Source organism: Xiphophorus couchianus, chromosome 24 (assembly GCF_001444195.1).
Source record: "Xiphophorus couchianus chromosome 24, X_couchianus-1.0, whole genome shotgun sequence".
NCBI classification, from domain to species: domain Eukaryota; kingdom Metazoa; phylum Chordata; class Actinopteri; order Cyprinodontiformes; family Poeciliidae; genus Xiphophorus; species Xiphophorus couchianus.
Window position 1 is genome coordinate 2,584,112 of NC_040251.1, and position 15,046 is coordinate 2,599,157.

The 15,046-nt window shown below is 37.5% G+C and overlaps 1 protein-coding gene across 10 annotated transcripts in view; it reads left to right on the forward strand.

Moving 5' to 3' along the window:
* The window catches only part of dmd (dystrophin), a 222,473-nt gene that overhangs the window by 89,512 nt on the left and 117,915 nt on the right, over positions 1-15,046 (forward strand). For all 10 annotated transcript variants that reach the window (XM_028010153.1, XM_028010151.1, XM_028010152.1 and 7 more), the window contains exons 3-8: positions 2,030-2,122; positions 2,878-2,958; positions 4,404-4,496; positions 10,757-10,858; positions 13,637-13,707; positions 14,522-14,640. In XM_028010153.1, the coding sequence (XP_027865954.1) occupies positions 2,030-2,122; positions 2,878-2,958; positions 4,404-4,496; positions 10,757-10,858; positions 13,637-13,707; positions 14,522-14,640 (559 nt within the window). The remainder of the gene's footprint in view (positions 1-2,029; positions 2,123-2,877; positions 2,959-4,403; positions 4,497-10,756; positions 10,859-13,636; positions 13,708-14,521; positions 14,641-15,046) is intronic.

Sequence of the window (15,046 nt, forward strand, 5' to 3'; positions counted from 1 at the left end):
GATGGGTGAAACATAAAATTCATATCCATATGCTGTAAACGGATTCTGTAAAGTAGAGGTGTTTAAATTGTGAAACATAGAAAAAAAAGTATTACATTTTTGACATTGATAAACACGAGTAGGTGTTTGTATGTGCACTGATTACAGATAATTTAAAATGCTGTTATTTTAGCTGTATTATAACCTTTGAGGAGTGCCACAAGGTTTACATAACTCAACACCAAATATGCGTTTATATTTCAGGTAAAATCCATACTAAAACACATTCTGCTGGGGATAGAGTTAAGTTGAGGATTGTTTCGGTCTCCCCCCGCTTCACCATTGTACAGTTTTACTGATGCTGGAGTTATAAGTGCTCTCAGGTTTCGAAAGACTATTAGATCCCCCAGGACTTGTAGTTATAAGAGCTTTCATTTTGCTCTTGGGACACTTGATAATCTGTTTTCATCCTCAGGGAGCAAAATTACAGGGAGGCTGTCACTTAAAGGACAAAAGACTTTCTTTATAGTTCTCTATGTGCAGAATGGGGAATGGATTTTTTGTCATTCACGACAGAATATTAATCACCCAGAAGAAATGGTGCTGGGGTATTTTGGAGGGTGGCCGGTATCCATCTACAGAGGTCAACAGGTGATAGGTTGGTGTGATATTATCACCAAAAAAATCTAATAACTCTGTTCTATAAATAACACCTAGACAGAGGGCCCTGTATTACTGTGTTCTCTGCAAAATTATTATTATTATTTTTTTTTTTTTGGTGATTGGCAGCACTAAGACCCTCCTCCTGGTTCTGATTGCTGGTTTCTGTTCACTGTGTATTTCTGCAGATGACAGTAGAATCATGGTTAATTTTTCATGCTATCACAGCTTAGTGAGGGTTTCAACAAATATGTAAAAAAAACAAAAAAAGACTTTTATGACAGTTACATACTGCATTTAATGTGAGTAATCTGGCATACTGCAATGCCAGATTAAACCTTGTTTGAAAATCTGCTTTTACGCCTTAGCCTTCAACACGATTTGAGACATCAACTTTTATTTCTATACTATAAGTGTAATATGCTTTCTTTATGTATTGATCTGTGAAGTATAGGAGCGTTCACTATGACCAAAACCACTGAAAGCTGGAACGTTGCAGGTTGTTTTTGATTCAGCTTGGTTTGTCGTCTAGCCTCTGTCTGTCTTTTCATATTTTCTTATTGACTTTGTGTTCTCAAGGTTTCAGACATGAAGTCATTCCAATGAATTAAATATATGTGTATGTTTAAACTCATATTAAATTAATCAAGTTAATAACAATATTATTTCAGGTCACTCATGGACACTGTACAATTAAAGACAACAGTATAAAACCATTAAAATAAATGAGTCACCATCAAAACTCGTAAAGAACGTATTAATTTAATAATGTACAACCTTTCTTTGACAAAAATAACACAGATTTATCTTGAATTGTATTTGCTGCTTTTCAACGTAGTTACAATATTACTTGCAATACATTTATCAAACATATTAAATATTAAAAAATCCATATTTTATCTCCTGAATCAGTCGTTCAGGTCCTCTGATTTCGTTCTAAGAGGAGGAACTCATAGTGTATTCAGCCTGCAGCGTGTTCTGGTGTGAATCAACTCCTAGTTTGTAAGGCCAGACTTGTCAGCGGAGATAAAGAACAACCCCCTGGGTATAAAATTGTTATCTTCACATTTAACACCAGGCTGCGTTGTTATTACTCGAGAAATGTGTCTCTGTTCAGACCAGTGTGTTGTTTTCTGCCACTTTGGAGGCTGAACCGCTGGCCTTTTTTGTGAAACCAGCAAATTCCCTGCAGCATCTCTGCAGGAGTCATTTGAGCCTTTGTTTTTCCTCATTTGTCAGCTAATAGTCCTGGTTCTGATTTACCAGTTCAAAGAAATTACTTTTTCCTGGTTGGGAACATGTGTATGTTAAAGAATGGTGCTCATGTTTTGCTGTTCTCATTGAGTTTTAGTGCATTCTGCTAAAGGTTAGCTCTGTCTCTGTGTTTCAGACAGGAAAGCCACCTGTGGAGGACCTGTTCTCAGATCTGTGTGATGGACGACGCCTGCTGGAGCTGCTGGAGGGCCTTATAGGACACGAGCTAGTAAGGATACACACACACACACACACACTCCCACTCTTTCTTTTACCACAATAAATGGAATAGAGCAGCACATCCGGGTACCCTGCCTAGCCGCAGCACTCACACAGCTCTGAGGCTAAAAGGACACTTTTGCTAAAGGCCAAATTTTGAGACATTTTCTAATCCAATGGCATCAAAAAAAACAAGCTAAAACAATTTATCATTTTCCATCTGCATGTACTGTTATGTTAGGTGGTTTCCACTCTATGCTGTCTGTCGAAACGAAGGTCGTTCGCTATAGTGAACGCAAAACTGTTCTGTATTGTATCTTAAAAAATTGTTTTATTTAGTTGGAGTTCTTTCTGTTTTTCTTTTTTTGCCACACTTAAATGCTTTAGATAATATGGGTTTCCTTTATTCAGGGGGTAAAAGTTATCCAAACCTCTGACTCTGAGAGGAAAGATAAAATATTAATAGTGTGTGGTAAGAGTTGGAAAGAATGACATTTAGGTAAAGCACTCAAACTCTGTCCAGCACCACTTCCTGTACTTTAACTTTTTTAAAAATGCAGATTGGTCTGTTTTTGTTTTGGTATTCACACACACACACACACATGTAAACACACCACTCATATATTATAATTTGGCTTTTTGTAGTGCTTATAAATGCTCTGAGCAAGATCTGGTTATTCCTCATTAATATGCTTTTCCTGCTCCCTGTGCTTGCTTGCGTGTGTGTGGGGGTGTGTGTGCGCGCGTGTGTGTGTGTGTGTGTAGGTGAGACTGGAGAAAGGGACTAGCCGTGTTCACTCACTTAACAATGTCAACCGTGCTCTGCAGATCTTGCAGAAGAACAATGTGAGTATACACACACACTATAACACACTAAATCACAGTTTGGGTGTGTACAGACAGACACTAAAGTAATTTGACAGAAAATCATAAAAACCCCATAAACCCGACGACAGAAGGCACGCTGAGCGAAAAGTCAAAAAATGCTGTGTACATATCTTGTTTTGATGTAATATTTGTGGAAGTTCTGAAAGTAGTTTTACGGGGTTAAAATCTATAGTGTGTGATGTTTTACCAAAAGCAGGAAGTGGACTATATAGCAGGGCATTCTGGGTAAATGCAACCAAAACAAATGCTAGTCTAGCTCTAACAAGAGAAATGGCTCTTGGTCTTTTACCAAAGACAAAAGAGAAATTCTACAATCCCTAATAGCTGACACCATTCCATTTTTGTTTACATTTCATAAATAAGGAAGTCACACTTTTGTCTTCTTCCGAGGTTTCTGTGTCGTTTCCTTCTGTGGTTTGAACATTGGATGCTTCCCTATAAGTCCCTATTGGGAGATAAGAACACAGAGTTCCTCAGGAGTTTCTCAGAAAAGTCCTGAGGAAACGGGCAATATTGACAAAGACAAAATGTAGGTTCTTTCTATTTTATTTTAAGAAATAAAAAAATATATATGTGTAGGTCTTTAAATCATCAAAACAACATTTTAAACACTAAAGAGAAACTTAAAAATTAAAACGTTGCATTCTGAATTACAAACTTGCTACCATATTTTAGCAAAAGTCCTAGCTTTTCCTCATTGAGCAACACGTTTTGATGTTTCTTATTGGTTGTTTGAATTTTCCAAAGGTATCAAAAGAAAAACTGAAACATTTGTCAGACTAAAGGCGCCAAAATAGTAATGAAGGTGTTTTAAAAGGACAGTATTATGTAAAATTGACCTTTTTGAGCTTTAAATCATGTTAAAATGTTACTGCATCATCACCCATGCATGTTTGAGAAATCCTTTAATCTCCCGTGGCAACCATTCATCAGCTGAGCTCATTGCACAAGCTACTTCTCAAAGAAACGTGGGTAAAAATGTTGTTTAAGTTTTAATAGAGGAGCCATGTTGTGATGACTTCCTGGAGGTGGAGTTTCAGAAAGAGCAGGAGCTTCTTAAAGAGACAGAAGCCCAATTTTAACATGTCAACTTTCAAAGTCAGATATCTTTTAAGTCATAAATAGATCTTTATAGATCATTTTTATTACAACTGAAGCTAACAGTCACTTGATGGTGCTATAAAATGATACCATGTGGCTGGAAACACATAATACTGCCCCTTTAATTCTTACGTCCACCACTCTTTATGATAAATTCTAAGTGTTTTTGATTTAACTTGCCTCCACAAACCCCTTCTTAATGGAGTCAGAGAAAAACAAGGAGAGAAGGTAAGAAAAGCAGTTTGGCTGTTGGGAAAACAAAGCAATCACAAGATTTTTGTGTCTCTGCTGCCTCTCTGCAGGTTGATTTGGTGAATATTGGAGCGGCAGACATCGTTGATGGGAATCACAAACTGATACTCGGGCTCATCTGGAGCATTATTCTCCACTGGCAGGTGTGTTTGTATGTATGTGTGTGTGTGTGTGTGTGTGTAAGTTGGGGTGAACATTTGTTTCAGGGTGCCACGTTTCAAATCGGTTATAAAGAAGAATACAAAGAGCTTTCCAATTTTCACCCAAACAGGCGGTTTTCGTGTCTGAAACACAAACTCACTCCCTCGAATTGCTCACATTTGTTTTACATTATGTTAAGCAAATGCTACTCGTCCCTTTTTGGTGCATGTTAAGATCATTTTGTCTTTCATATTTGAACCGAGTGCTTTAGATGTCGTACCTGTCAGTCTGTAGTCATGTTGCAAGAAACGCAAAGACGTCAGAGTGCTGCAAGGAGAAAAAGTAAAATATGAAACATTTAAAATACGAAACATTTTCTCTTAGTGACAGCAAATGCATACTGACTCCATAAGGGAAACTTTGCCATATGGTTTCTCACTTCATCCTTACTAAGTGTGCAAGTCGTCAAATTACATGGCTGGGTGAACTATAGTTGGAGTAGAAATTTTTTATTCATCTTCACCGTTGTTTTTTTGTTTGTTTTAGTGCAGCACAATGCCTTTCATAATATTCATAGCCTTGATGAAGTTTGTCAGATTATGTCAGGTTGCAACTGCAGCTCTGAATGGATTTTATTTGCCAGACCAAAAAATGGTAAGAAATTATTAATTATAATGATTTGTTTATTTTGGAAAGACAGTTCTAGGGAGTCCAGTTTTAAGTTTTAGTTAATCATTCCTCCTTTTGAGTCCTTTAGTACGTAAAACATGGAGGACAAAAGTATATTGGTGTGTTAGAATGGCCCAGTAAGTCTAAACCTAAAACCAGTTAGGAATGTATGGCAAAACTGGAATCTAAGCTTGAACGATATTGTAAATAATCTAGTTTTGCATTAATTGTAATTGATGTTCAAAAACAAATTCACACCACATTTTTCAGATTTTCTGTTTATTTTTCTTGTAAAAACCTTGAAAGCAATAAAAAAAAATTTTTTTAACTTTTTGCTGGTTTATCACATGAACATGTTTGTAATTTTTGAAAATCTGAAAAAGTTCAAGGCTATTGTTTGTGCCACAAGAAAAAAAAATACATAAAGTTGTTTGAACTTGTCATGTTTATAAATGTGGAGGAAGATAAAATCAAACTGGTTTCCATTAAGGTTGAGAAAGTTTCAGAATCTGAAAAGCTTATCAATTCTGGTTGAAAACTTTTCCAGATCATAAATTCCTTGAATTTGTTCACCTCGAATATTGATCTCTGTCTTGTTGTTTCTACTGTTAATTCTTTTCAACAGCGAATCAAGACTGTTTTCATCTTTCCTATATTTTCCATAAATAGAAACATCTGCAAAATACAGTTGCATACTGCCATTTAAATGCTTCCCTCTGATGACTTAGGCTGTCTGTGAAACATAAAGCAATGTAGATGTGTCTGATAAGAAGTGTGAAGTGTTAGAACTTAGATGGTTTTGTAGTGTTATTTTAAGAACTTCTCTCTTTAGTATTCCTTTAACATTAACTCATGTCAAATAACTGACAGAAATTGTCAGACTTGGAGCATTTTGACAGAGGGGTTCCCAGCGAAGTCGGTTTTATATTCTCTTGAGACCTCATCCATTTGTCACCCTGTGCTGCAGACATTTTGTTGCTGTGCATTATATATACAATTTCTTGTATTTTGTATTTTGGGTTCTTTTTCTCTACTTTTCCATTGCCTGAACGTTGACTTAGCGGTTGATCGCCAGGGGACATTGTCTTGGATCTTTCCTGTCTCATCATGGATAATGGAGCTGATGCTCATGAATTCTTTGCCTTGCTCCTTACGCTTGGTGTACCGCACCAATCTGAATCATCAGCTGCCTCCGCCTTCTCTTTAGGCCTGCCTATGATACCATTGGGGTATCTGATGAACTGCAGGGCACACACGTTGGTGGCATGAACTTCAATCTCAGCATTTAGCCTGACTTTGTAGTTGATAACATCCTTGTAGTCTCTTTATGAAACGCTGTTCCAAAGATATTTGAAACGGTTCTGAACATCAAATGTCTTGTTTTTTGCTTGATCAGTACTGTTAACTCTGATAACCATGCATCCCTTTGATTTCACTGGACTGCTTTTGTCGCATCACAATGAGACTTTGATACTACTGCTTTGTTTCCCTTTGCCTCAGATCTGTTAGGTGATGTCTTAATCAATTTTAGTGTTGTTTTTAAACATTAGGAGCAGTTTTAACAATTTAAAAAAAATCTGGAGGCAGGTGTTCTGGTCACCAAGATACTAATTGTGCAAATCACCCTGATGTGGTGTTGGTATCATTGTGCTATGTAGAGAGGCTTTTCTTTGGCAAAGGAACCTCATCCCTTAATTGGAAGATTCTACCTCATAAACTGCTGGAAACTACTGAGATAAATAGCAAAAAGAAGTGACCCTACGACTGAACCTTGAGGAACACCAGTCTGTATCGCTAAAGCCTCAGAGTTATTAGTTATGCTAACAGCTAAACATCTTTGTTGATCTGCAATTGCTAGAATTTGGTCAGCCACATCCAGACATGATACAGAAACTATAGTGCAGTCTCTGTTGGAGGTCTGGCACTGTGACTCTGGTTGTTGTTTCAGGGGAAGCAAGTTGTCAGATTTACTTGGAATGGAGCTGGTGCTGCGGGACACACATATTGACACTTTTCTCTTCTCGTATTAATGGGTGTTAGCCTTGAGTGGACCTGTTCTCGTCTTGATTTTCCCTTTCATTCTATTTATGGCTGGGTAAACAAAGTTTGGTCAATAACATGTTGTTTAGCTTCTCCTTCTCTCGTGTCCCTTCTTCGATACCTTATATCTATGACTCTTAGTCAAGCGTCCAACATAGACTTTACTGTTATTTAGCATTGGATAACTATGCTCTAATAAACATGTCGGAGTTGATATTGTCTCCAAATCTGGATCATGTATAGTGATTGAAATTGGCCATCAGTGGACGTTTCAGAGGTTTTTTCAATGTTCTTCTTCAGTGACATATTTCCGCCTGTTGTTTCTGTTTGTAAGTGCGTATTTCTTGCTGTCACTGTGTCAGTGTGGCTAACTTTTAATTTGCATCCAGCTGCCTTGTCAAAGCTCCCCTCTAATTATAGCAAAAATATATGCAGTGACCCATTTCCTAATGAGTCCCTTTCTCCTCGACCAGCCACATTTTTTGAGGAAACCCTAACAATGATATACCTCCCTGTGTGTCTGCGTGTAATATAAATAATTTATCCTTTCACCAACAATTTACCTCATGATAAATTTTTTCAGAATGTTTTTTGTGGTGCATCATACATTAATATATTTTGTCACACTCACTTTCTTTTATATTTCTCTTTTACTCATTCACAGTACATTTCTGCTGACTGGTATTAGTCAAAGACACGAGTTGTGATGTACTGTATTGATGTAAGTTTGGAAATGATTGTTATAAAAAAGATGGCCTTTTCTCTAATGTGTGCAGATCTGTCTTCCATAATCGCTTGGAGAATTGATTCTTTGCTGGCAGAACTATTGCTATAAGCGCTGATAATCGCTAGCATGACGCTAATGTTCTCAGGTGCAGACGTATAAAAAACTGAATACGCTTCATTACTAGGTGCATCATAAGTTGCCATTTGGAAGAAAAAAAAACAATAATTGGGTCAGGTTGAGGTAGAATATGTCTGAAGTGAATTTTACTTAAATAGCATAAGCAAAATATCAGTATCTCCTTAGGAAGCTTTGGGATCTTCTATTATTTCTGTATTTTATCTCACTTTAATTGAATGTCTTTAAACGGTGGGAATTTTTATGGCAGTTGGATGGTGTGAAAAATATTGTATAGGTGCAACCCAGAGGATTCAGATAAATGGTTCTGTGTCAGAATTATTTCACATCCCTACTGGGATTCCATAAAGCTCAGGTCTTAGCCCACTATTGTTTTTTCTAAATATAGTGTGGAAATCAGCACAAAACATATTCCTTTTTATACCACAGTATATTTTTGCTATATATTATCTAGGTTTATTATTCCAATACTTTGTTGGCTCCTTGAATTGTTCAACAGCAAACATTGTCTTTATTGGACTTCCATTTACACAACTTTCTTCTTTTGTTCTGTTCAGAAGAGTAAAAGCAGCAAAACATTCTTGTTGTGATGTATTTTGACTTGCAGAATTATTTAGCTTAAAAAAAGGCTGTTATAGTAAATTTGAGTCAAATTCTGCTTCTTAATAAGTCATTGGACGTTTTGTTAGTGACCATTAAATGTAAAAATGGTGGTTATTGAAAAGACCAAATACTTTGTCATATCTTTAATTGTAAGAAGATTTTCAGTTTGTTTGTGACTTTGGCCTTAACGAAACATTAAGGCATTAATTACATGTGTTGACCAGCATTCTTGAAATCCAGTTCAAGAGGCCCCTGAAATCAATCCACGGGCTGCGAATGGCCCCCAACCCTCAGTTTGGACACCAATAATTTAAAGCGCAACTCTTTTTTTTCCCCATGCTTTCCCCATCACACCAGTTCACAGACACTGGTCACTTCAGTAACCCACGGCGATAGTAGTGGCAGCATTTTTAAGTTATTTTTTGCAGAATTTTATTCAGATTATTTTTTGGAAGGTTGTGTGGACAATTATTCCCTCTGGTTTTGGATGCTGTGCAGCTGGAAGGATTTTTGCTCTCATTTGTGCTTTCAAACAGTCAGTTTGACGCGTAAGCGTGGCAACAAGGTGTTGGTGTAACTCTGAGCAGCTGATTATCATTTCCAAAGCTCAAACAACTCCTGAACTATGACCTAAAGAATCCAAGAGGAGTTGAAAAGAAGGCTTCACGGATGTGGAGCAGGACAGTGGATCGTAACGGGGAAGGATCAAATCCCTGATTCTGTCCCTCTACCTGGCAACCAGAGAGAGATCCCAAGAGCAGCAAAAGCAAAGGAGGTGGATTAGCTGATGGTGTCATTCAGCAACAGTGTCTTCAGTCAGAGGCCTCTTCAGATTCGTTGCAAGACTGACTGCCACAACTCAACTTGGATGACATGATTTACAACAATGTTCAATTTTCCTTAGAAAGAAAATATTTTTAATTAAACTAAATTGAGCCAAAAGCAACAATTATTGATTTGCTACACCCTCCACACTTCACTTTTATGAAATTGTTAAATGTTAGCAGTACAATTGTACCTGGACCTCTAAGTTTTCCATATTCTGTCGTATTATAGTTTAACTGTAATTCACAGTAATAAATCTTAAAAGTGTGGTGTGCATCTGTATTCTGCTCCATGAGTTTGTTGAACCATTTTAACTCCAAATACAGCTGTAGGTCTTTGAATTATTTTGGATTTTTTTTTCTTGCACATTGCTTGCAAAATTCAAGTAATTCAAGTTTTATGTTATAAACAGCATGATGCTGCCACTACCATGTTTAATTTTTTTTTTTAAATAAGTTTTTAAAAGCACGTGTTCTTTATCTTCCCCTATCGTCAAGTAAAACCTGATAAAATACATTAAAGTTCAACATTGCAGCACAACGTAGGAACATTCAAGGGGCAAGGTTACGTTGTGCAAAAGCCAAATAACAATCTCTTCTGGTTTTGCTTACAGAAAATGTTTACAATTTTTATTTATCCCGGCAAACAATCCGCAGATCATAACGCATGAAGACAGGAAAGTTAATGTGGAAGTGAAAGAGATTAGCACTGACGCTACAAATCCTCTCTTTGTGTTTGTGGGTTTTAGCTGGAAGAAATGTTGAGATTGCATTTTTTTTTCAAAGCCATTACCCATCTGGTGAAGAGAAAAGCACGGTTCTTTGTTTTCCACACAAGTTCAAACAATTGCTCCAAAACTGTCACTCACACCTGCCAGAAATCCTCCGTGTGGGGATAAAAACGTATGTAAACACGGGCACGCATGGATTTCCTCCTATAGAAGCGTTCTTCAGCTTTGTGCTTTTACTGAGCCCGTGCTGTTTGGCGGAGGTACAGCTGTCGAAAATGCAAAATGTCCCACAGACGGGCTGCAGCCAACCCGCTTGGACAGTGTTGGTGTTTATTTAAGGGACCTACTGTCGTTTTAAGAATACGTTTTTCAAACGGGGAACTTCTTTAAAACTCAGTGTGAGGAGAGAAACTCAGCTGGGTGGAGATGTTTCCACCCTAAACAATAAAACGTGTTTAGTTTCTCTGGGCCTGGAAATCATTTCACTTTTCTGGGTTGGTTTTTCCACCTGCCTCTTCTGTTTGTGTGTTCAGGTAAAGGATGTGATGAAGGATGTGATGGCGGGCCTACAGCAGACCAACAGTGAGAAGATTCTGCTGAGCTGGGTTCGTCAGAACACACGGCAGTACCCTCAGGTATGACGCTTTACGTTACAGTCTTTAAAAGTTTCATTTTCTTTCAGAATTTGCTGCGTGTAAAGATCCTATTTGAGCAGAGAATGGTATAATCCAAGCTACTTTAGTAAATGTGAAAATCAAAATGATTTATTTCAAAAAGATTTATTGCTCGTAAAGAAAAGATAAAAGTAAATTGTTTGCTGTTTTGTACTAAGGTCCCTGGGGAAAAAGGGATTAGATTTTTCTTCTAACATTTCTGGAAAGCAAATAAAGTAAATTTACAGTCCCTCCTTGAGGAAGTTGCAAGGTCCTGACTATTTACTACTATTAACGCAACCTGCTCATCGTTCGCAATTTTCACCAGTCTTCGCAACTTCTCCCAACGTCTTCTTTCCACTTTTAACACAGCTGATGTTTACAAAGCTACAAAGCGTAGCTTTACGAACGAACCGCACACTAAATTTGCGCAATTCATCAGGTACGGTAACTTTAGGGTGCTATTGTTAGCCCTTAAAACAGGGAGAAGAGTTAGAGAAATGATCACAGCAGACAGAATCTCTGCTCTTCCACTTATCCTCTTGTATTGAAAGTAGGAAAAGATGTGATGGATCCTGCAAGTCATGACGCTAAACTAACCCTCTCCCAAATACAATTTAATTACTTTGTCTTTTGCGCATTTTAAATCAAATTCAAAGTAAATGAATATAATATTAATAAAGTCAAAGTTATCAACATTGTACCTCGCAACACTATAAAGCACTTTCTCATAAGACCAAAATAAAACTTAAAAAATGTTCTACTTTGACCGCAACTTTTTTATTTTATTTTATTTTTTAAAAGTCATCTTAGGCCACAACAATCACTTAAAAACACCAGAGCGTCCCGAAAACACTGATTTTCACTTTACGACTTTTTATGACATCATAGGTTTATATCACAATCCTCCCACCAATGACGGCTCCCCACTCAAAGCCCTTGTTTGCTTTAGCTAACTGTCAGGACGCAGCTACTGTAGGTGGTAAAGACAATACCATGTTACCACCATGCTAAAATGACAGCCTCTGATATTCTGATGATAAATCACAACCACCTCTCAGTGTCAGTTTTAATTCATGTCCAACCTTCCCTCACAAAATCCCCATTCCTCCTGGAGATCCCGCCACACCTCTCATCCAGTGTGAAGGAACCCTTATTGGATTGTCCTCCGGTTTGACTCTAATGTAATGTGCGACGGCAGCAAGCTTGCTGCTTCTTTTCATGCAGCATCAATCTACATAGAGCTGGACTTAGACAGCTTTATTGGGCCTCGTGCGCATTTCATTTGTAGCCTCCCAGTTCATATATATTCACTCTGTACAGACTTTATCAACACAGTCGTCAATTCAGCAGCACACTAAGCTTAACGTTATTGTGAGAGAGGCTGTGTGTTATGTTCCTTTGACTCATTATTGAATTTAATGTCTTTGGTTCGCTAACAGTTGGTTAAGGTAATCAACTGTAATGCACAAAAGACATAAATATACATAACGCCTTTAAGCTAAGTTTCTAAATCTACAACAAAGCTGATATTTATTTTAAAGCAGGAGTTTGGATGCTACAGTTTTCACTTCATATGAACAATGTAATGCCACAATATGTAATAAAATAATAAAACCAGACTTAAAAATGTATTAAACACATTGTGTAATGATTGATGCAAAATGCAATGGATCCTTGAATGCATTTTGCAATACTTTCTGCCGCATTACGTAATGATATTATTACATGTTGCGACGATTATTCCAAAAATGTAGCAGTAGCTCTTGTTTTAGAGATGTTAATGTAATAATGTGGCACATTATGTAATAAATGATCATAACTGTGTTCATCATAATCATTGAACTTCTAATAACATGATGTTGATCCTTTTGAATTGAAAGTTTTATTGAAGAATGTCGTTCAACGCAAAACGATTCAAAATGCGTCCAAGTATTTGATTACAAACAAATAATAAATTATTTATAATAATTGGGCTAAATTATTGTAATTTGTCGTAATTATTATAAATTATTATAATTTGTAATAATTGTAATAATTATTAAAAAATTATGTTTCATTACATTTGAAAGTCCGATTTTATTACACTCTTAAGTGTCCATTATAATGTTTTGTTAATGTCTAATGAAGTGAAACTATCAACATATTTATTTAAAAATAAACTCTACCTTATAAAGTGCTACCATTACAAGAGTTTTGTGGCTCTTTCTCTGGGCGCCACCGAGGAATGGGGTGGCACAGGTGTGCTCTACCAGTTGCAAAATGAATTAAGCATTCTACTGTTTTTTGGCATGTCATTAAAGTCCATATTACCTGGTGTTATGTACAGTATGACTATGAAAATATGGCCGTACCTCACTGTTAATTGTACTAAAGTTGGTATCTGATTCAGTGCAGGACTGAGTACTAAGAACGTTTTAAACTTTATCACAGAAGAGATTTTTTTTTAAAGCACAGCTCAACATTTATTCTATCTGTGAAAACACAAAAAGGGGGGACTTTATTGCTTTTTTAGCATTTTGTTTGGCTGAAAAGCTACTGTAACAGACTGAGCATAATGAACCTTCCTCTGACTTCCAGCTCTTTGCCTTTCGGAGCATTTTAAAAGCTTTGTATCCTCTTTTCGCTTCATGCATTCAAAGCTCTGTCTGCCATCAACTGAACGAGTCCCTGCGCTTCCAGAACGGAGTTTCAGCTGTGGGTTTAACGGCTCGCAGTCGCACTCCGCCTCCTTAGGTTTCATATTGTCTCTGTCCTCAGGTGAATGTGGTTAACTTCTCCAGTAGCTGGAATGATGGATTGGCCTTCAACGCCCTCATCCACAGCCACAGGTGCAGTACAATGACATGTTTGTGCTAGAGAGCTGAGAAGGAACAAAGGCGTCGGAGCACAAACATTGTATAAGGGTGGAAAAGAAATAAAAAAGGACAAGTAAATGCTGAGTTTTAATAAGCAATGTTGAGAATGTCTCTTTATCTCTAGAATATCTCCCAGGCCCTTGTAATTCAAAACTAATATTAGAAATGATCTTTACAGCATAGAAGTCTCAGTTGGGGCAAGGTCAAAATTTACTACAATTAAGTTTCTCTTGTTTCATTAACCGAACGTCTTGAAGGCGGAGTATTACGTAAAATTGATTTTTTTTCTTTAGCTATACATCATGTTATAACATTATTCCCTCAGCAAAAACACACCTGGAGTGTTGCCTTGATTCTTTCATGTATGTTTGAGAAATCCTTTAGTCTCCTTTGGCAACCATTCATCTGCTGAGCTCATTATAGGATTATAGGAGCTACTTCTCAGTGCAACGCTGCTAAAGGGTTAATAGAGGAGCCATGTTGTGATGACTTCCTGTAGGCAGAGTTACGGAAAGAGCAGGAGTTTCTTAAAGAAACAGAGGCCCAATTTCAAGTTGTTAAAATACGAAGTCAAATTTCTTTTAAATATGCATCATTTTTATAACAACTGAAGGTAACATACTGTAGTCACTTCACTGTATCTTGAAATTGCAGGTAGGATTTTTCAAGCTGTTTATTTTAAGGTTTTTTTCTACACTTACAAGGGTTGATCATTAGATAAACTAAAAAATATTAAAACCCGGAGCTCGACATACGATCCCAAACATTCCCTCTGCCGTCTTGCCAGGCCGGAGCTGTTTGATTGGAGCGCGGTGGAGAAGAAGACGTCGGCGATCGACAGGCTGGAGCACGCCTTCAGTAAGGCCGAGCAGCACTTGGGCATCGAGAGACTCCTGGACCCCGAAGGTAACCGGCAAACACATCCACTCCCATCACCTGTAAAGGTGGGGAAGATAAGAAGATGTTTTACCAAACGCGGGGCCTGTTTTGAAGTGGACCACTGAAGTGGACACTGAGGTGAAAAGAAAAAAAACAAACACACACCAGGACATCGGTGCCATCTATCTTTGCCAGATTCCCCCAGTTCAATTTGCTCTGTTAATCAAAACTGTCAGGCAGGGATAAAGAGAATAACACTAACCATTTCCTCTATCTCTTCCGTCCCACTGTTTTCATTCATCTTGTTTTCCTTGGCATCTCCATCTCATTATGTGTTCATTTGGCTGCTCTGCCTCAGACACACCGTGATCTGTCTCTTTCACTTATACCCCTGGTTGACTTGCATGTCCACAGGCTCTTTGCCACCTTTCTT